Raw genomic sequence first — 23289 nt, forward strand, 5'->3', positions numbered from 1 at the left:
AACTTGGCTGCCTTTTTGGTTCAGAGAACGTACAGCAGGATACGACCTGCTGCGAGAGAAATAGCTGCCCGGTGTTTAAAGTGCGGGGCAACTCGTCCGGCAGCAGTGGAAGAAGGACATCAGTTCACTTCGGGCGACACTCACACTCTGTCCTTCATGCTCTAACAGTTTACGTCACCGTAAAGATGCAACGCTGCGTGTTTGATGAATTGTTACAGGCCGGATAAATGACAAATTTTGATGAAATCCAAACCCCGTGGACTTAATTTCAATTTTCGCTGCAAAGAGCGAGCACTCGCAATGAGGCAAGAAAGGGGCTGTAGCTGGTAGTTCATTGTGCAGGAAACCGCGCTTTTTCATCCATTCGTAATGCAAAATGAACACCTGCAGCCTGGGCCACCCTTACCGAATCATGGCACAAGCGGAACCGGCCTGCGTGCCCTCCATTAAATTAAGTGCACCTTTGCCTTGCGCAGTAATTCTATGCCCCCCTCTTCACAACGCACTCACCTTGTCCGCAGTTGTGTATTAGTGTCTGCATTCGCGATCACCTCATCGCTGCATACTGAATTCTTCCGCGCAGATGAGCTCGGCGAACCTGCAGGCGTCAGAAAAGGGCCGGGGCTCTTTGCACCGCTCGTGGAGTGTTTTCTCCACGCGGGTCGCGTGCCTTTAATTAATAAAGCGCAGTGGCCCTTGTCGAAAGCAGACGAAGCGCAGGTTGTTCAGCATTGCCTGCCGGCTCACCGGGGTGTATGCCTCGCGGCACTGAAACTGCTTTTCGATGCCATTACTTGAAGCCCGCAAAGTATTACTAGGCTAGGATGGTACGCGAATGCTCACAATTACTCTGCGACTTGAGCTCGTTATTGACATCTGCACGCAAGCAATTATGCGTGAATGTTCTTTTTTTTTTAGAGCGTTCGCCCTTTTTTTTTATGCAAGTAACGTTGAAGTCTCTGCGTCTTAGAAGTGCTTGTACAAAGTAACGAATGCACAGCACTTAGTAAGTAGACCGTGCAATAGCACGTGCTCGGCACGTGTGCAGTCGCGCACAGTGCTTGCGACACACAAGGCATGGCCGGAGATTCTTTCACGAAGCAGTGTGGGCTGTGAAAAACTGCATCCTGGATCCGTCTGCCAGCCGAAATGGTACGGCTCTCTGCAGAGTGGATCACAGGGGTGGACCTATAAAGGTCACTCTTTGGGGAGGGAAGGGGAGGGGAATAGCATGGTTTACGCAAAAAAGCGTACAGGCGCTAAAAGACGAAGACAAGCACACTCAAGACAGGACAGGCGCCAACTTCCAACTAAGTTTATTCATGGAAAAAAACCGCTTAATAACCACACCAGCAGGCAAAGATAGAAGCAAAACAAAAACACGCAGTGACAGAGCATAGGAACACGTGCCAAAAGGATCAAGCAATGATTACAACTCTGATAATGACCCACTGAGAAACCTAATCTCTTCTTCTGAGAGCGAGACAGATGACTTGCTTATGCAGATATGACCCCTCTGCTTGATGTAATAAGCTTCTATGATTTCACGCTCTAATTTGTCTTTAGACCTTGCGATGAATTTGGTGTTTTCAAAACCTGGACGACACTTGCAGCTTTTGCAGTGAGTGGCCATGAGGCTCCCATAACCATTTTTTATCGCAATCTTGTGCTGCCTCACTCTTTCATTGTAGCATTGACCTGTCTGGCCAATATATTCCAGACCGCAGCTAAGAGGCACAGCATACACAACGTCAGTAGTGCAAAGAGTGGCGCGGATTTGGTGATTAGTTTGGCACTGCCTAACCTTTCTTGCTTTGTTCAAAGTGCACACGCGCGACAGCTTGCAAGGAGCAGATAGAACCACATTGACCTTATACCTGCTGGCTACTTTCTTTAGATTGTGCGAAAGCCGATGAATATAGGGAATCACCACCGTCGGTTTCTTTTCTTTGTCCTTGTCTTTCTGAGCCTGTTCACCCCTTGACGCCACCTTGCGCTTTTTTACAAGGTTCTCACTAATACTCGTGATGAGGTGTTTTGGGTACCCGGCTTGGTGAATGCATTCAGTTTGCGCATCAAAGCTTAGTGCCATCTCATGCTGGCAAGATTTTTCCAAGGCTGCATTCAGGCATGTCGCAACGAGTCCTCGCTTGATTAGCTTGGAATGTGCACTACCGAAAGGGAGTAGCTCTTTGCACGATCTGGGGTTGTAGGACCAACCAACATGTCTGTCCTGCCTAAACAAAAGTCTCAGGCCAAGAAACTGAAGGCTATTATCGCGGGGAAGTTCTTGAGTGAAGAGAAGCCCCTTGGATTCACTACTGAAAATGGTGACAATGTTTTCATAAGTGGCGCTTGGTTTTGAACCTACGTGATCGGTTAGCACAATTAAGGTAGTCATCCACATATCTGAATACCCTAACAACGTTAGAGGTCAATAAAAGCCGGTCACTGACACGTTTGTCAACACACGATAAATAAATGTCACTCAATGTAAGTGCAAGGGATGACCCAATACAAACACCATCGCGCTGAACATACAACTGATGGTTGAAAAAAACGGCAGTCGATGAAAGGTAAAATTCTAAATGTGTTAGGAAATCATCACAACTAATTCCTGTTTTGTCCTGAAATGGTAGTTCGCCAGTGCATGCAATCTTGTCTTTGATGGAAATCAACGTTTCGATATGCGGGATGGAATAATACAGGTCATTGACATCAATCGAAAAAGCCCACTGTGCTCCTGGCATTCCGTTTTTAAGTTCCTGAACAACCTCACTACAGCTGCGGACAAGAAAAGCGCCATCTAGAGGTAGGGACTTTAAATGGCACTGGAGCTGTACGCCTATACACTTTTTTGCGTAAACCATGTCAAGCTACAACCAACTTATATATATATATATATATATATATATATACGGTCCCCGTCACCGCGTTGTCTATAGGTCATGCTAAGCGCGGCTGTGCGTCCAGGCTCTCCGGGTCGCGAAGCCTCCCCCCCCCCCTCTCTCTCTCCCTCCGAGAGGACACCATGATGCATTACCAGCCACATCTCAAGTTGGCGCCACACCGCAAGACTGAATATACCGTGCCTATATCGCATCGTTTTTCCTCATTACGTGGCCCGCTTTCACGTCGATTTATTGCATGTCATGCACACTTTTTACCGGGTCTTATCAGCGGCGCTGACTGCTCGGCAAGCAGTCTTCCGCGTAATTGATTCGGTACACGTGACACGGTCTGGCCGGTACGTAGCCGCATGGCTTCTTTTCTCAGCGGTCCCGCGGGAGATGTTCGACCGGCCCAACAGGTAGAGGGCACCTTACCAGACGCGGCTCGGAAGAGTTGACCCTGACAATTCAGTGCTGGGTCATTCCACGCCAACTGACCCAGACTTTGCGCTCATTTTGCAAACTAATTTTGCAAGTTGAGTCCCTGTGTTCAACCTCAGCATTGCTCCGCGCTTTCTCTTCACTGCAGAACACTTTGCCGCCGGCTGTAAACATACACAGAACCAGCACTGCACTGCTCGAATGGTGCGCTGGGTTGGACTCTGCCATCTTTAGACGCCGCAAACGATGCAGAACTGCGCAAAGTAGACTCGAATCGTCAAAATCTGTCCCCAACGCTTTCGGTGACGCAGATAGTATACCTGAAGACATCGGGCGCTTCCTGAACAGAAGAACCATTGCTACCGACAGACCGGTGAAACTCGACGTTAGTTAAAAATCACTAGGAGCAGTCCGTCAGCGTTTTTCCAACAATTCCACCGCTTCACAGTGCCGATAATTTATGTGCCAGATAATTATATTCCTGAGACCCGCTCATCCTCCGCAGCACGTGTTGTTGCTAACAGAGTGTATGGGTTCTTCGCCTCCATTTTAACGGTCTGTGGGAGTGCTGAAGTAGTATGTTTGGGCTTGAAATATGAACCTACACACACACACACAAAAGAAGAAAAAACGAGTGGAGCCCTAACTTCCATCTAACCTTTATTTATAAGGACGCCGTAATTTAAGCGAGGAATTTCATGTCACCAAAGCGAATATAACGAGATAACGTTGATCTTTGCAAACTGAGCTTCCTTCTAATGAACGATTAAAAACAAGCATAAAGCACGGCGGATTTTGTGGATGGCCCAGAGGCCGTGTTGCATGTAATCGTATTATCTTACGATGCCAGTGAAGCGCGTCAGCCAGATCGATCGATACGCTAACTGAACTGAGGCAGTGAGGCATAACACTGCAGTGACTGCAGTTGCGATTCGCGGTTCTGTCAGTCCCTTTCTTTCTTTGCGTTACTTAAATTCTTAAATTCTTTGCGTTACTTAAATAACAAGATGAGCTTGAAAGGATACCATTGTCCTTTCAAGTTATTTTTTTCTGTACTGTTCATTGATGCGCCTACATACAACTTTTATGAAATATTATGGCTTTGAAATAAAGAATTACTATAAGGTGTATTTATTGTGATTATGATGTCATAATTTTGAAATTCACGCATTTTTACATTTCTGTTTGCATCTCACCGCTGTAACCGCTGACGCCTTGTACACGAGCCACATTCCTCGTCAAGCCTTCTCTTGGCTTTATTAGTGTCCCCCTCAACACCACGATGTTAAAATAAAGATTGCTTAATTGACCGACTGATTGAAACGTTAGGGGGGTGAGCCCTCTATCTTTAGATTCCTATATCGTCTTCTGGACGAATAACTCCGCAAGCCTCATTTTTTGCGCAGATTGTTCTTCGGGAGGCTGCCAATTCCGCCCGCAGGCCTGCTGTTGTCGTAGTCATGTTCCCCCTCCCTCCCCTCCCCTACAAGTGGAGAGGGGGACAGCTAGCGAGTGGAGGCTTCGCACAGACGACGGACAGTTTACATCGTGACCCTCGTAATGCTCTCGCATTAAACGTGCACAACCAGAACAGCAATCTGTGCGCGACAAGAAAGCGCAATAAGATCATTGCTACAAGGCATGCATTATTGCACTCAAACATGCAACAGTGAGGTTATTCCCGCGAAATCGTTCTCCTCAGGATCTGAAACGGTGTTTGTCCGCATTTTGTTCAGCAAGCGCGGCAGTGTAATTGATACGCTTTCCGGGATAAAAATGGTTCGCTCAGTGTGTTATTCCTTTGTTCCCGACTCGTCGGCTCGGGTGACGAGAATCCGCAGCCGATTCCCGCGGAAGCCACCGCCAGGCAAAGGCATATCCAATTGTCCCGACAGCGACGCTCTCAGCTGCGGAGAAGCCCGAGAAGAGAAGAAGACGAAGTTGTTCTGTATCAGAACGCTGCCTTCACGTCTGTGCAGTTTTTTGGTAATTTGTGCTATAAATAGGGAGGCGCCGCTCCCTTTTTGCCACGGCGATGGAAGTGGAGGCTGCTGTGCCTCTATTGGAACCCGGTGGGTCGGCAGCAGCCGCCCAGAGGAAGCGCCTGCACCGCCAGACTGACTCGAGCAGCCAGGGCACTGTTGTGTACTCGGTGCCAAGTGAAGACTCCTCGTCCTCGGCCGACGACGGTTTCATACCGGTTGTTAGCAAGAAGGCCAAGCGCAGACTGCGTAGACAAGCCGAATCGTCCTCATCGAGCACGTCAACGGTGTCCTCATCAAGAACGCCAACGATCATCACAGCGCGAAGTTCCTCAGCGCATACAGCCTTGTTTGTGCCGTTGAACTCAACGGACAACTTGAACCTGCTGAACAGGCAAGCCATCTCTATTTATCTGGAGAGCCTCGTACCGGGAGGCATAAAACATGTCAGAATCAACCCGTTCAAAAACGTCATTGCCATTGATGTGGTGGAGCGAAGTTCACTAGAGAATTTAACCGCAATCACAAAACTCGGCAACATCAGTGTACGCCCCCTTATTCTCCAGGACAGCGGCACTACGGCTGGCGTATCTACAACGTCGACGTCGCCATCTGTGATGCAGATTTAGCCATGTTGATCAAGCCGGCAACCGACGGCATTTCCATCATTCAAGTTCAGCGGTTAGGCAGATCTCCACGCATCAAGCTGACCTTCAAGGGTGACTGCATCGTACGTGAAGGTTGGGCACTTTCGTCATCAAGTTCGACCTTTTGTGCCTAAGCCACTTCAATGCAGGAAGTGCATGAGGATCGGCCACGTGAGCGGCGTCTGCATCAACTCCATCGTGTGCCCGCGATGCTCCGAGTCACACAGCGGTGATGTTTGCCGCGCGACTACCTTGAAGTGCGCCAACTGCCACGGCTCTCATGACTTTTCCTCGAAAGACTACCCCCGTCTAAATACCGAGCGGGCTGTACTGAAGCAAATGGTGCACGACCATTCTACGCACAAACAAGCCGCCGCAAAGGTGCGACGACGACGTTGTTCGCGCCGCCGAAGGTCGTCAAAGAAAGCAGTCACATTTGACAACAATGCCCCAAACCCAACTTCAGCTTGTCCGCCTCCACCTAAAACCGTACCAAATCAAGGGAACCCGGCGCTTGGTGAGGCTGGGCCTGCTTCCTCAGATGCAACTTGGCCACCACTGCCAAAGCCTTCTACGCCTACTGCGTCAGGGATGTTGGCGCACTCAGGGCAGTGTGCAGCGCCTACGACTGATCCAGCCAACAGGCACGATCAAGGCGATGGCCCAGATATGCAAGTGATTGCAATGCTCACGACACTAATGAATGCCATGCGTGCTCTGCTTTCCAGCCTACACACGCCAGCAGCAAATAGCGCACTTCATGTGCTGGACGCGCTACATCCAGTTCTTGCGGCTCTACAGTAGACGGCATCATGGCTCCTTCGGACCTGTATTTTCAAAAGAAAGTCAAGCAAGCTTTCATTTTCCAATGGAATGCTCGTGGGCTCCAGTCCCGGATTTCCGATTTACGGCACTACGTCTACGAGAATCACTTCCCCATTCTTGTGATTTGTGAACCGAAGACCCCGGCAATTTTGCGAATATCCGGTTGCGAGGCATTTTCATCACCCACGTGCAACAGATCCAGCAAAGTCATCGTCTACATTCGACGTGAACTTACATGTGTGCAACATTCAGTTCCTCCGAACGAAGACAATCAGTACGTTTGCTTGAGAGTGAAGAGCCGTGACCTGACGTTTACGCTACTCGCGGTGTACTTGGCGCCATCAAGTCGTTTCGACGCCAGAAGGTTGAGTGGCTTGATGGCAGCTACACCTGCTCCGTGGATTATTATGGGTGACTTCAATGCTCATCACACCATGTGGGGAGGCGTTAGGATGGACGTTAGGGGAAGACAGCTTGTGTCCTTCGCCTCTGACCATGACCTCTAGTACCTGAATGACGGAAGCCCGACCTATATACGAGGGGTGACTTATAGAAGCTGCTAACAGCGTCCGATGGTTTTCGGATGTAGAAACCCATGGCAGCGACCATATCCCAACCTATCTGATTATTACCGGCCATTCCACATTTTCCCCAGCCACGTGTACGCAGCGCATTGACTGGACAGTTTTTAAATTACTTATGGAGGCTGCTTGCGCAGAGGGCTTCTCTACCGGTCTTGAACAAAAAATTAAGGAGGCCATGGAACACGCCACCTGCCCCTTTAACCATGTCGCTAACTACACCGATTTTGATTTCGAATTGCAGCGACTGCGATCATAACGGCGCAGGGCAGAGCGCAGATTCCGACGCACAAAGTCGTGCCTAGACCTAAGAGATGCTAGGCGCATACAGAAGAAGATTCAGCGCAGAATTCAGGCACTGCAAACACAACGGTGCAGGACATTTTGCCAAACACTTGATCCACGGAAGCCTTTGTCACGCGTTTGGAGTGTAATTCGGGGTCTTCGCACGTACCCTCAACAGCGCTATCCGTTCAAATCCGTAGCGCTCCACCAAAGGCGCAGTGTGGTTGAGGTAGCCGAAGATTTCTGCGCAAGAATAACAGGCCCTCCGAATCCAGGCGCAACGCTGCACTACAACCATGTTCCACCCTCACGGGATTCTCGGATGGATGCACTATTCTCCATGGAAGAACTTGATGCTGCGCTGGCTTGTTGTAGAAGGTCATCATCACCAAGGCCCGATGGTGTGATGTACTCCGCACTTGCCAACCTTAGCCAAGAAGCTCGACGGGCTCTTTTGGACACATATAACAAGTCATGGACTGCTGGCATAGTTCCTCATGATTGGAAGACCAGTCGTCTGGTTCCACTTCTTAAGCCGGGGAAATCACCGCTCGACCTTTCATCATACCATCCAATTGCACTCGCCAGCTGCGTCGGCAAAGTCATGGAAAGAATGCTGCTCACACGCGTGGAATGGTACTTGGAGCGATATCCGATTTATCCAACCTTCATGTCTGGGTTCCGACGGGGCCGCTCTTCTAACGACAACGTGGTTGACCTTGTAACGTCGGTGCACCACAGCAAAAGTTTGAAAAGATTGACCGTGGCATTGTTTTTGGATATCAAGGGCGCGTACGACAACGTAACGCATCAAGCCATTTTGGACGCAATGGAAGCTGCTGAGATCGGAGGCCGCACGTTCAGCTGGATACGCTGCTATTTATCAGAAAGGTCGTTTTTTGTCTTGACTGCGGACGGACCAACGTCCTTACACCGAAATTCGCGCGGAGTCCCTCAGGGTGGAGTGCTGAGCCCAGTTCCCTTCAACCTTGCTCTTATCGGCCTGGTCGACGTATTGCCATAATCTGCTCAGATCTCGGTATATGCAGACGACATCTGTATTTGGGCATCAGGGGTTACCCGTCCTCAAGTTCGTGCAAGACTTCAAAAAGCGGCATCGATATTGACATCTTATCTTCGCTTGCAGGGCCTGGACATTTCGACCGAAAAGCGTTCACTTGTGGCGTTCACACGCAAAATAATGTCACGTTACACCATTCGCATCAATGGCGAAGTCATTCCCTATGAGAGAAGCCACAGATTCCTTGGTGTTGTCATCGACAGGAACCTCTCGTGGAGTCCACATATCTACGACATGAGAAAGAGACTAGTTTCGATTGTCCACGTCCTCTCCTTCCTCGGGGGAAAGTACTGGGGCGCATCAGTGCGCTCGATGCTACAACTGTACCGTTCCCTATTTCTGGGCTACATGCGGTACAGTCTTCCGATATTCAGTTGCATTAGAAAAACAAATATCAAGACTCTTCAAAGTGTGCAAGCGCAAGCTCTCCGTATCTATCTTGGACTGCCTAAATGTGCATCAACAGCAGCAACTGTTCTTGTTGCCTGGGAACATCCTGTTACTACATACATTGCTGTTGACACCATGAGAACACATATTCGTCACCTCACACGGGTTCCCTGTCATCACCTCGCAACACTCCCAATAATTAGGCCGCGTACTGCATTCGCCAAAGTCATTGAAGCCCATCGCGCATATCTTCCATCGCAGTTCACCCCTGCGTCAAGACCGAGCTCACCTCTATATTCCTGGCATTACAAAGAAAGCTGGTGTATTACTGCCCGCTCTCAAACAACTGACATTGAATCACCTGCATTCTTACCACAGTCACCGCATACATATTTACACAGATGGATCAGTTCACTCGACCAGTTCTGCGGGGTCGGTGGTGATACCGGCCAGATCCATCTTCATGAAAGTGAAGACGACCTATCCAACATCTTCAACTGGTGCGGAACTCGCAGCCTTACGGGCTGCGGTAGAGTTCATCAGTCAAGAACCTCCACATGACTGGACTGTTTTCACCGACTCTAAAGCAGCCCTTCAAGCCCTGCAAGCTGCGCTACGCCGCGGGTCGCAGGAGCAACTTGTTGCTGAGATCCGTCTACTGTACGACGGCACCGTTTCCAAAGGTCATGACATCATTTTTCAATGGCTGCCAGGACACTGTGGTATTAACGGTAATCACCAGGCCGATGCGGCTGCGCGTTCTGCTCACAACGACGGACTTCCAGTGAGGATCCCAATATCGAGACCTGACGCTGCGTGTGGGCTTCGCCCTTTGGCGCTGGAGCTCACACTTTCAGCGTTGACATGGGATAGTTTTGCAACCTCCGCCTCAAGGCACTGGACCCTGAACTGCGCCTTCGTCTTCCACGTAACTTAGAACGTCGCGACGCAACACTGTTATGCCGTTTATGGATCGGTGTTGCATATACCAATTACTATGCTTTCCGGATGGGGATGGCCGACAGCCCTGTCTGTGAGAGCTGTGGTTGTGAGGAGACCATCGCTCATCTTCTCTGTGAGTGCCCTGCATTTGCGAGTGCAAGACATACACTGTATTGTGCCCTGGACCGCCTCGATCCTCGCCCATTAACAGAGCAAAAGATCCTCGGTCAGTGGCCACAGCAGTCGACTGCCCTCAAGGCATACAAGGCACTCTTTGCCTACTTGAGAGCGACTGGATTGAGTGACAAATTGTGACAGCGTTGTGCGTGTGTGTGTTATGCCTTTTTTCTCTACTCCCTTCCTCCTTTTAGTCCCCTAATCCCTCTTCCCCAGTGCAGGGTAGCCAACCGGAACCCCTTTCTGGTTGACATCCCTGCCTTTCCCTCCTCCTCTTTATCTATCTATCTATCTCTCAGCTGCACGCCACGAAACGTGAGCCTTGGCCCTGGCACAGCCCTGCAGCGCGGAATGCCGCACCGCAGAGCGACAAGTCTCGCTGTTGCGACGCGGGGCCGTCTGGCCTCGGCTCGAGTTCTTGGCTGGCGCAGTCGTGCACTGCAGCTGGAGCGGCGCCAGGCCGCCGGGTTTCTGGCCCCCGAACACTGCTCGCGGCGAGCGTATACGGTCGGGGTATTTCCGGCAGCTTCTATTTGGGGGAATTACTGGAACGCGCCGCCGGCGCAACTCGACTCTGCGCAGACGTCTGGCCGGATCTTCCGTAGCTGCCGGTGCCTAGCCAGCAGGGATGCGGAACAGGTGCAGACGGAGATAACTTCGTGCGCCCTGCAGCGCTCTTCTCTCCGGAGCACGCGTTCTGCCGCGGCGCTCGGCCGCTTCGAGCTAAACGCCCCTGGCTAATCTGGCGTGTTGGTGTCGGTTCATTGCTAGGACGCGGGAAAGTCGCGGGTCTGGTTCCCGCGACCAAGGCAGTCGAATTTAGCTGGAGACCGAGGTGCGTAGTCGCCCGTGGGCTGAAACTTCCCCCGCATTCTCACAGATCAACGACGTGTATAGGTTCGAGGCGGTTAGGATGGTCGCTGTGATATGGAACTATACTCCGTTTCATACTTAGCTGCCTACGCAGCCAACGCGACGGTGCCTGTTTGCGATCCTCGTCCGCATCATAATATAGTGCGTCAAAAATAAAAATAGAAATGAATTGACAAGCAAAGTGAACAGTAGTTGATATTATAGTAGACCGATGGAAGTGTTTTATTTTGCAAATAGATTGATTTTTCTTTTATGTTTTCCAGAACCTAGTGACGCAGATATTTCGTATTCTCAGGGGCCGGCTGTATCAGGTTTTCGCAGCTGAGCCGGCAGGTCTGTTTGTGAAAATGGCGTCGCTGTCACCTGCTCGCTTGTTTTCTTCCCCCGCTTCGACTTCGAAAACATCTCCTGTTCGCCTCTTTTCCAAGGTGAAGTCTCCAAAGTTTTCTAAAGACTGCAAGGCGGTGATAGTTAATGTCTACGCAAGCATAAGGAAGCTCCACCCCGAGAAGACTGTGCGTGACGTTCACGCAATTGTGGGCGAGATGACCGGAGTGAGCCCTCGGACAGTTGTGAGGTTTAAGAAAGAAGGTCTTTCTGGCGGAGTAAAATCACCGCAAAAAAGACCGAAAAGGATGGCAATATCAAGCTCCCGCAGTGTGAAGTACGACAGCTTTACGGTCAACGCCATCCGGCTCAAGTTGCATCGTATGTATGCCGAAAGACAAATACCGACTTTGGACAGTATCCTGCATGAAGTAAACGGAGATGACGATTTGCCGGATATGAGCAAAGCCACCTTGTAGAGGTTGCTGAAAGAGATGGGCTTCAAGTTCGAAAAAAGGAAACGAACTCTCGCACTCAAGGAGCGATCCGACATAGTAGCCTGGCGGCGCCGGTATCTCAGAGCTATCAAAGCATTCCGGAGCCAAGGGAGGTAAGCGCTTCGTTTTTAATGATCGTTCAGGGAGCGACTTTTACATTATTTGCCTACCTTCATCGCACCTAGCTGTGTACGTCATGCGCTCATTTTGTGAAATCATTAATACTGTTTTTAAAATAAAATAAAAGACGAATCAAATAGCGATGACACTGAATCGCGGATGTTGCAAAGAAGAATTAGTTTCTCGCTCTTTGTTCTATTCTCCGGGTCCGTGCACTTTGGTGCCGATTATTCGAAAGCATTACATATATAATTTGTGTTTTCAATAGGCACTATTCAGTTCGAATGACGAATTGAAGAAGATTCTAATAGCCATTCAAAAGTTTGTAATAATTGCATACGCGATATTTTATATTTCTATGATGAATACATTGATAACAACAAAAACTCGAGCGATATTTGTTCTGCCCCCCCCCCCCCCCCGCCCCGTGCAGGTGCACCATAAAAACTCAATCGGTATTTTTATCTGCCTCCCCGTGCAGGTGCATCGTATACCTCGATGAGACTTGGGTCAATGCTGGCCACACCAGGCAACATGTGTGGAAGGACAGCACTGTCAAGTCATCGCAAGATGCCTTTCTTAGGGGCCTGACTACAGGTCTGCCAGCGCCATCGGGGAAAGGAGGCCGCGTGATCCTCGTTCATGCAGGCAGTAGCCTCACAGGCTTTGTGAGCGGTGCTGCCGACTTCTTCAGAGCCAAGAAGGGCGCTTCAGCTCATTACCACTCCGAGATGGACGGCAAGTACTTCGAGGAGTGGTTTTCAAGCAAACTGCTGCCAAACATTCCTAACAGCAGCATTATTGTTATGGATAATGCCCCTTACCATAGTGTTGCGCTCGAAAAGCCACCAACGACATCAACTCGGAAGATTGAAATCCAGGCATGGCTCACAAGGAAGGGTATATACTGGTCAACAGACATGGTACGAGCTGAGTTGCTCGATTTGTGCAAAATAACGACGAGCGGACACACTGTGTATGCGATCGACACACTTGCCGCAAAACATGGCCACGAAGTGTTGCGTCTGCCTCCGTACCATTGCGAGTTTAATCCGATTGAGCAGGTGTGGAGCATGGTGAAAGGATTCGTAGCAAAAAGAAACAAAGCTTTCACATTGGCTGAAGTTGAGGAGCTTCTGCCTCAGGCTTTGGCACATGTGTCAAAGGAAGACTGGCAAAAATTTTGTGCACATGCTGAGCGCATTGAGGATGAAGCCTGGGAAAGGGATATAATTTTCGATGATGAAGTTGACCCAGTAGTTTTCGCCATTGGCAGTTCAAGCAGCTCGTCTGAAGAGTCCAGCTCTGAATTGAGTGGCATTGAGGAGCTGGAATAATACTGTTTTCTTTGCAGAGTTTTTGCATTTAATGTTTGTTGGTTGGTTTATGGGGTTTAACGTCCCAAAGCGACTCAGGCTATGAGAAACGGCGTAGTGGAGGCCTCCGGAAATTTCGACCACCTGGGGTTCTTTAACGTGCACTGACATCGCACAGCACACGGGCGCCTTGCTTTTCGCCTAGATCGAAATGCGGCCGCTGCGGCCGGGATACGATCTCGCATCCTTGGGTACAGCAGTCGAGCGCCATAACCAGTGCGCCACTGCAGCGCGTTTTCCATTTAATGTGAACAACATTACTTGCCTCCTTTGAGGATTTCTCTATCCGGGTGTTGCTACGGCATCTAGATAACGCTTGGATGCTGGTCACACTATCATCGAAAGTCATTGTGAAATAGTTTCTGCCCGAATTTTCAGGTGTCAGCTGAAACACGAAGACAGGTTTCCTTGTCGAAACGTTGGCTCGGCTTGCGAACTGAGGCTGCCGCTCAACCTTTGTTCAGTGCTCTCTCATACTGTGCAGCCATCTTCTTCCTATCTTTATACCATGCATGTGTTCAATGTCACTGCTTTGCATTAAGCAAAAGTGCCCGTGTCAAAGAACTACGGAAATATTTAACGTCCAGATGACTGTTTGTCCTTTCTTCCTCTCTACTTTATGAGGTTCTCACTGTGCAACATTGCTTTGTTGGTCATTTTTTACATAATATTACTCATGTCTGGTGTGTTTTATGCCGTGTTATGCGTTGTTTTCATTTGGGTGTCTCCTCTACTGTGTGAATACCGGGACTAGGTTTTACTGCAATAGCACGGCTCCAGACGTATGAAACGTGAGCAAGAAAATTGCGTGCCAGTTATCATCGTGTTTGAAATTTTTCTTACTTGTTACTCACTTGTTCCTGCTTTATTGTGCTGCAGTTGCTTTTTATTTTATTTGTGACATTGTGATAGTATGATCGTATTATTGAGTTCGAATGTCATAAAGCAACAGAGACTATGGAGACACTAGCACCGTAGCCGCTGAGCCACTTGTGATAGTAAGATGCCATATATGTTGTATGTAGCATCAGCAACTGCCATCGTTCCTAGTCATGTGTTCAAAGTCTTCATAATTATGATCATTTTCTGCCTTGTGCATATCGTGCTTTGTGCGTTGTTTCATTGCTGTCTCAACTCGCATTCTGATTTATCTATTATGTATAAATATTCCGAGGTTTTTAAGTGCCTTGTGGCCTCCTCTCTCTAAGACCACATGACCCATATGACTTCATTCTCTGCAACTGGCGTCACAGAAAATTCTTCACAAAAGATTTATTTAGTGCTGCCTGTATGATTAGCCTTATCATATTGTGTAGCTCACTATAATTTGTGCTCCTATATATGCTGTTTGTCCCAAGTTGTTGGCGACATTGCTCTGCTGGTCTTCGACTGTGTATGCCAAAGTTTGGCAGTTTTCATGCTTGTTCCCTGCTGAAGTTATATAGTATTTATCCCATGCTCCAGCTCTGAAATTTTGGCCTACTACAAAACTGCGAGAGCAAATGGCACACAAGATACTGAGAGGGTGCCGTTTAATAAAAAAATGAACAATTGGTATTTGTGGACTTGTGGCATTTGGGGACATACGCTTCAATGGTTCACCTGACATCTAGCCTTTTTTTTTCGGGGGGGGGGGGGGGGGATTTAAAAATTGATTTCCTCAAGCATGTAAATGATCAAAAAAGTCTTGGACAAGAGAATTTTGGCGCACTGTTCTCTTTAAAATACAGGCCGTACAAACATGGTCGGCCATTCACACGGCATGCACAGCAAATATCGACATATAACATTCTATAATCTGCAACACCAGTTTTCAAACCCTGGTATGTTTGGGCAGCAGTCAAAAAACTACAGTAACTCACGATCGAGCACAAACGGTTATCTCCAGTAACAAACATAATTTCTATCATTGCGGATATGTACAAATATTAAAAACATGCGAGGTGATGTTAATTATACCAGCCACCACGTTCATTCACTCTGTACTTACACATCCTTTGTGTAGAAACCCGAATTTTCGCCGTTGATATTGTTACCGCGAGAAGGCGGCGAGCTACCGTGGTTTGTGAGGAGGACGAACAGCGAGCTTTGGGACGTTGGACCCCATGAATTATAAATCCAAAATAACATCGCCAATCTATACCGCGTAGCCTCCAGACGACGCTGCCTCGAATAATTGAAGCCACACTGAATTCTATCACCCCACAATTAATGATTCATTGTGTGCAGCATGCGAAAAAATCCGTGAACACCGAAAAACAGCGCCTCTCAGCACGTCCGTTGCCAACTCTCACTTCACTTTCGTTTCCCTGCGGAAAAAGTTAACAGCACGCTTCTTATTAAAGAAGTCGTTTCATTTTGATAACAAAAAAGGTCACTTATATATGGCTCGCATTTAGACTTTCTATCTAGAGATTCGCCGAAAAAAGATAAAAAAAAAGAACAAACCTACGCTGAGGATCAAACCTGGGTCCCCTCACAAAATGAACAAACATGCCCGCGCTTCGTACCACTCAGCCACGACGCGAGGCGTAGTGACACATTTTGTTAGTTTTTTTTGACGGACTATAAACTTATACTTCCGTACCTTTGGCTGTGTAGACAGCTATGTATGAAACGGAGTATAGTGTTTTCTCGCAGTGTACAAACAAAATAATGTAGGCCTAACACAGACCGGGAAGCGCTGCGCTTGGGGACTCAAAGTACTCGACAAAATAACTAATAAACGAGAATAGAAGAAATACCTCATTTGTTCAATATGTTCTCAGTGCGACCTGCCATTTCTGGATCGCGTATGAAAATGATGAGTGAAACACTCATACCCCCTTTTCGACTAGCTCTCCTTTCCAGTCCGCCGCTCAGGTGCGCGGCGCCACCGTCGCCGATGACGGGCCGCGCAGTAGCTGCCGCAGATGGATCGTGCTGCACTCCTCGGTTCTTGCAATACTGTCCCTCCTCTTTCCCTCGAGGCTTCTGTTTGCAGATCCGCAGCGGTGGCAGAGTGGTTACGACGCTCGGCTGCTGGCCCGAAAGACGTGAGCTCGATCCCGGCCACGGCGGTCGAATTTCGATGAAGGCGAAATTCTAGAGGCCCGTGTACTGTGCGATGTCAGTGCACGTTAAAAAGCACCAGGTGGTCGAAATTTCCGGAGCCCTCCACTACGGCGTCCCTCATAGCCTGAGTCGCTTCGGGACGTTAAACCCCCATAAACCAAACCAAACCTCCTCCTTCTGAAGTAACCACCCTCTGTTTGCGCCTTACGCCCTCGCAATAGCCTCTCTCCTTTTTCTACGGTAACCAACCATCGGTTACGCCTTCCTGCGCTCCCGTCATGGCCTCCTCACGGTAACTACCCTCCGGGTGGTTCCCATGGCAACCACCTACCGGTCTCCCCTTCTTGTATTATCGCTGTACCCTCCTTCCAAGATAAACGTGCTCCGAGTGGTTCCCATGGCACCGCACCTGCCGGTCACGCCGACCACTGTGACACTCTACTACTACTACTACTACTTCTACTACTACTACTACTATGGAAACCCAGGAGTGGACGCTTAACAGCTGTCGCTGTAAAAAATAGGTCATGTGTTGTCCCCCAAGAGATCGAGCGCTGATAGTGCATTATTTTTTCTGAGAAAAAAAAAAGCAAACCGAAAACGCTCGATTTGCGGAAATTTTTTTAATGTCCCAATTTTGACCCTAATTTGAACTAAAAAGATATGACCTGATTTTTAAACTTGGAATTGTGAAAAATAAAAAATAAAACTCGGAAACGAAGGGCCCTTACACAGAGGACTAGTGGGCAGAGTCGGCCTCGATGTGCATGCAATCTGCAGCAGTTTTGTCAACGGTGGCTCAAGGAGAATGTGGATGCGCCCTTATAACTATTGTCTATTGACATTTCATCATAACGGTGAGAGTACACGGTTAAAATGAACGACCCGCTGTGGTGACTCAGTGGCTTTGGCATGCTGCTGCTGATGTCAAGTTCACTGGTTCAGTTCCGGCCGCGGCGGCAGCATTTCGGTGGAGACGACATACGAAGGCTTGCCCCTGTGCTATGCGATGTCCGCGCGCGTTAATGAACCCCGGGTGGCCTAAATTAATCCGGAGCCCTCCACTACGACGTCCTTCTTAGCCTGTGTGTCGCTTCGGGACGTTAAACCCCGCAGTTTAAAAAAATAAGAACTTCTCAGCCTATCACTGTGAGCTTCAATTCCTTTAAAGACCGCCAGGCTGTGCTTGCAAATGCATTCAAGCTCAAGGGATCCAGTGTTGCTATATCTGAAGACTTTTCCCGTACTCTCCGTGATAAGAGAAAGAAATTATGGGATTATACCAAACAAAATGGCGAAAAAGGCGTGAAAGCAGTTCTGAAATATGATACGCTTCATTTGGGTAGTAGGCGTTTCCAATGGGACAGTGAAGCCGGCACCGTACGGGAACAATGACAAACCACTGTTCATTCTGCAATGTGCCCAGTCAGCATTTTGTCAATCAATTGCCGCAGTATAAAAAATAAAGTTGATGACTTTCACTTTCTTCTTCGTACCGTCAAACCGACCTTTGTTTTGGGAACAGAATTGTGGCTCGATCCGAAAATCTCAAGCGCTGAAATATTTCCTGACACGTACGAGTGTTTTCGTCGCGACCGTTGTGCACGTGGCGGAGGAGTGTATATTTTGGTCCATAAAAGTGTCCCGTGCGCTCAAATGGAATTCTCTGATAGTGAAACTGAATTGGTTGTTTGCAAAGTACGACTGCCGAACGGGAAAGCAATGGTTCTTGGGTCATTTTATAGGCCTCCTGGTCATTCTGTAAAGCCGCTAGTTGGCTTATCTCATTTTCTTGAAACCACTAACACTGAATGCCTTGTTTTAGTGGGGGACTTTAACCTTCCAGACATTGACTGGTCAGCTGACGAACCAAGAGATATAGCTCGAGGGAATCTATACTCAACTTTTTTTGACATTTTAGATTCCAACACCTTTTGTCAGTATGTGCATGAGCCATCACGAACGGACGGAACTGGTCACGTACTCGACCTCTTGCTGTGTAACGTGCCTGATGTTGTATGCAATGTACAAGTGTTGCCTGGTTTGAGCGACCACAATATTATTCTAGCAGATTTATTAGTTCACTATGTGAAGGTTGCAAAACCACCTAGGCGAAAGATTTATGTCTACAGCAGGGCCAACTACGAGGCGATTAGCGCTGCTTTCGATTCGTTCTTTCCAACTTTTGATGAACTCACGGATAACTTAAATATCGAACAGCTATGGAATACATTCAAACAGAAATTGTTCGAATTACGTGAAGCTTTTATTCCATCAAGCGTTATATCAAGTAAGAAAGCTCGAGATAAACCCTGGTTTAACACCGAGTTACGTGCCCTTGTTCGCAGACAGTGACGAATGTATCGAAGATACAAGTTGTCTAAATCGCCAGAGTGATTGGCCTTGCTGAAAACAATAAAAAATGAATTCAGACAGAAGTCTCACATCGCTAAAGACTTGTATTTTTCGAATTTAGGAGAAAAACTTGTCAGAGATACCAAAGAATTTTGGAGATATGTGAAGCGTAATGGTAAGGATGACAGCTCAGTACCTGCTCTGAAAAATGATCAGATAATCATCCATGATGATGAGGCTACAGTTGAAATGTTTAGCCGTTATTTTTCATCTGTGTTTTTGCCACCTAGTTCACGTTCTGTCTGTTTTGCATTTCCTCTTGAAATAGATTGCATGCCGGAAGTAACTTTTTGTGTTGACGGTGTGCGTAAATTATTGAAGGATTTGAATCAGGCTAAGGCTTGTGGCCCTGATGACATTCCTGCCGCAATTTTAAGGAATTGTGCGGATACATTATGTCTGTATTTCACCCGGCTGTTCCAGAAGTCTCTTAATGAAACCGACTTGCCTGCTGATTGGAAGGTAGCGCGTGTCGTGCCCATACATAAGAGTGGTATGCGAAACTCCGTTCAGAACTACAGACCCGTTTCCTTGACCAGCATAACCTGTAAAATTATGGAGCATGTAATATATAGTTGCGTTATGGCCCATCTCACCAAACACAATCTCCTATGCACTAGTCAACATGGTTTCAGGCGTGGATTTTCTTGCAGTACGCAGCTGGTAGAGTTCGTTCATAATTTGGCATCGGCAATCGTTAAGCAACAAATTGTGGACTGCGTTTTCTTGGATTTCTGCAAAGCATTTGATGTTGTCGCGCACAGTCTTCTCTCCAAATTGAAAGCGTATAACCTGGATTGTAAAGTGATTGCGTGGATTGCAGAATATCTGTCGTTACGAAGGCAGGCTGTTGTTCTGAACGGTATTTCTTCACAGTATGCACCAGTTACGTCGGGAGTTCCCCAAGGCTCAGTATTGGGACCACTTTTGTTTTTGCTGTATATTAATGATATTTCAGTTGGCATACAGTCTTCATTCAGGATGTTTGCCGATGATTGTGTTGTTTACAGAGTAGTAAATTCCACTTCTGATTCACAAATCCTGCAAACTGATTTAGATACTGTGGCAGACTGGTGTGTACGTTGGGACATGTCCTTAAATATAAACAAAACTGTTCACGTCACCTTCACAAGAAAACGTGCTAATCATCCGTATAGGTATAGAATTAATGATCTTACTCTCAACATAAGCAAGTCATTTAAATATCTAGGCGTCTTTTTTACATCGGACTTACGATGGAATAAGCACATTAATTATATTGCGAATAAGGCAGCGTCACGTTTGGGTTTTCTACGGCGGAATTTTAGCCATTTACCAAGTAACTTAAAAACACAGCTGTATTTCAGTTATGTACGCTCCATACTTGAATATGGATGTGCTTGCTGGGACCCACACACATCTGAGTGTGTAGGAAAATTAGAGAAAATTCAGAATAGGGCAGTTAGATTTGTTCTTGGTAATTATAATTGGCAAGTTAGTATGACGGAAAGCAAATGAAAACTTAACTGGCAAGAGTTGAAGGACCGTAGAAGGTACATCAGATTGAAATTTTTCCATGAGATTTATTATTCAAAAACTGGCATAAACCGCGAACAATATATCCAGGCACCTCATTATATATCAAAGCGACTGGACCACTGCTTGAAGGTCAGAGAATTTTCTTGCAAGGGTGACGTCTTGCGTTATTCTTTTTTGTTAGAACTGTTCGGGACTGGAACAGTTTGCCATCGAGCATTGTATGTATTACACCTAACGAAGCATTTTTCCATACACTGCAATAATTGCTTTATACCTATAAAGGAAGTCTGTACCCCCTGCTGTAATGCCCTCCGGGGCGATGCAGGTAACTAATAAATAAATAAAAATAAATAAATAAATAAATAAGTAGGAACAGATGGCATATGCAGGAAAAAAAGTTTATGAAGTTTCAGAAAACCAGAAAATTGCGAAACTGAAATATAGTGGGGAAAAGAAGGTCATCCCAGTGCGATAAAGCACATTATAATGGCAATATCCTAAATCAAATAGAGTTTTTAAAAAATTCTCCAAAATTGGTTTAAGGAGATCTCGGCGATTGCACCTAGTTAACTGCTCCATGCGTAATGTGCAATGCGGGGAATGAAACGAAAAAAAAATCGATTGATATTAATCTAACGAATCAGTTTTCACCTACGCAAGTTTCGACGAAGCACGAGAAATTGGCGGAAAAAGCATCTGCGGTCTTTCTTGCGCCACCTTGCAAACGCTGAGAACGTGCTCTTGCTTTCTTAGCACGGTACTAGGCAGTACCACCTTTCCGAAGAAGAAAAAGTTGCCATATCTACAGGGACAAATACTTCCACGTCTTTCGAGCCGGTAGTATTTAGCGTAGCATGGGAGGCATCTGAGCGGACCTGTTTTGGCAAGAAAAAAAAAGTCTCGGGAATAACGGGTTGCTGCGTGACTTCCCCACGCATGGCAATTTTGCAATGCTCTGAAGCTGAGGTTAAAAATATGGTGCGCAAAACGATGCGGCTGGTGGGCTGTGGATCGAACCATCGAACCGATGTGGCATCGAAGTTCTTTTTTTCCCACTCAATTCGCAGCGCGCCGCCCAGCGCTTTGAAGCGATAGAGCCTGAAGTGCCAGCTCTGTTTGGTCCGTTGCGTGTATATCAAGGTAGTCGCAAAAGTGTCACTCAACAGAACTTCTGCCGGGCACGAAACATTGAAAGGCTTGCGTTGAACCCTGGTTGGTGCCGAGAAGGACTCGGCAAGCATCCCGAAGTATAGTGTCCTTCGACACGGCGCTGTAGCGCACGCTCCGGGCAAGCATATTTCGTGCGAGCTGCGTGTCATGCCTGAAGCAGGAGCAGGGCCGGCTCATGAAACGTCGGTTGGAGAAAATGTCTCACAATCTTCACTGTAAGTTATTCCCAAGCAGACAGGCAATTCTGTCGAAATGATCAGATTAGAGCCTGCGCTGATGAGCACCGTTTTCTTCTGTCCCCCCAGGCTAGCTGCACCGGCTGTTCGAAAATTAGACCTTCACAACTTCTCAAGGGAAACAAACTGTATGTGACACGTGACAGTCGTTCTTGCACGTAACCGGGCAACGGTCTTTTTGTGTTAGCCGTGCAGTGGATGGCTCCGCTTAATTAAAAGGTGAGAAAAACCTCACCTTCCGATACCTCTTGGTTTCCCACTATACGGCTGAGAAACAAACCGCGTTGCCTGTTTACATTTGGCGGAGAAAGAATAAAATCGAGCGCCTTCATTCTCCTAATTCATCAGAACGAATTAATAAACTTCATAACCACTGCAGCTAGCGTCCACGTTTGCACTGGAAACTTGCGGACGGTGACATTCATGAACTATTCCTTCTAGTAGAATTATCGTAGCAATATCCATTGTACCGAGGTATAACAGTAGAACTTGTCGGGCTAGTTGGTTCATTACAGATGCGAATAAAAAACTGCGCGAAAGAGACACGCACGGCGAAGAGGCAAAGTCGCATACAAACGCAGACTGTAAAAGGGTACGTTAGGCAATGTCGGCTCGTGCGATGGTTCCAGCTTCTTTCAAGCTTTTTAGAATGTTTGCAGTAGCAGAGCTTTTGTGTGTTTTCCGTTTGATTTCAGCTGACTACCGTGCACTGTGTGATGTCTGTGCACGTTAAAGAACCCCCAGGTGGTCTAAATTTCTGGAGCCCTTCACTACGGCGTCCGTCATAGCCTGAGTCGCTTTGGGACGTTAAGCCCCCTAAGTCAAATCAAACCAAACCATTTCGGCTGATTTGATGCCTATTTTCACTGTTTTTGTTGTTTCATGACGCAGCTTTTCTTGTTTCATGAGTAGCTTTTTTGTGTTGTTGTGACCTGGTGCCTTTTTTCACTGCTTTTTTTTTGTTTAATGACGCAGCATAGAGCGGATAGTTTTGTTTTCCTTTATTTTGTTTTTTAGAGGGGGGGGGGTGCAGTCCAGCTTTTATGGGTATCTGCACTTGTGCTTGTAGACTTATTAGGCTTCTTTGCTCCTATCTGTTGGTTGTCGTTTCCACTATCTAATTCACGTGGCACTCTACTGCGTGCTTTCGGTGTGCGATGCTTATGGTTTTCTATGCTTTCTTAGCGTGGGCCGGCCCTGTTTAGGACTATCAATTTGTGCGCGATAGTTTCGCACTTGTTTGATTTCTTTCCTGGGCCCTTGTTCACGTGCTGGCGCTGTTTTTTACATATGAGATGCTGAGATCACCTTATATGCGCCTTGTGTTGCTTCAACCAATAAAGTTGTTGTTAGCCTGCGTTCGTGTGTGTCCTTGCCTCTTCGCCGCCTGTGTCTCGTTCGAGCAGTTCTTCGCACCCGAGATATAACGGGTGCTGAGATTTTCACTTCAATCCGTGTATT

At 47.5% G+C, this 23289-nt stretch overlaps 1 protein-coding gene across 1 annotated transcript; it reads left to right on the plus strand.

Moving 5' to 3' along the window:
* The first annotated feature begins 10699 nt into the window (after positions 1-10699).
* LOC144110950 (uncharacterized) lies at positions 10700-15018 on the plus strand. The gene is made up of 2 exons (XM_077644025.1): positions 10700-12052; positions 12541-15018. Exons 1-2 carry the CDS (start codon positions 11937-11939, stop codon positions 13394-13396), a joined length of 972 nt encoding a protein of 323 aa, XP_077500151.1. The 5' UTR covers positions 10700-11936; the 3' UTR covers positions 13397-15018.
* Positions 15019-23289: the final 8271 nt, after the last annotated feature.

Source organism: Amblyomma americanum, chromosome 1 (assembly GCF_052857255.1).
Source record: "Amblyomma americanum isolate KBUSLIRL-KWMA chromosome 1, ASM5285725v1, whole genome shotgun sequence".
Lineage (NCBI taxonomy): Eukaryota > Metazoa > Arthropoda > Arachnida > Ixodida > Ixodidae > Amblyomma > Amblyomma americanum.

Excerpts from the sequence above, each read along its gene's own strand:
- LOC144110950 (XM_077644025.1), top strand. The coding sequence starts at position 11,937 with ATGGGCTTCAAGTTCGAAAAAAGGAAACGAACTCTCGCACTCAAGGAG. Across the intron at positions 12,053-12,540 it reads GCATTCCGGAGCCAAGGGAG|GTGCATCGTATACCTCGATG; the intron begins GTAAGCGCTTCG and ends CTCCCCGTGCAG.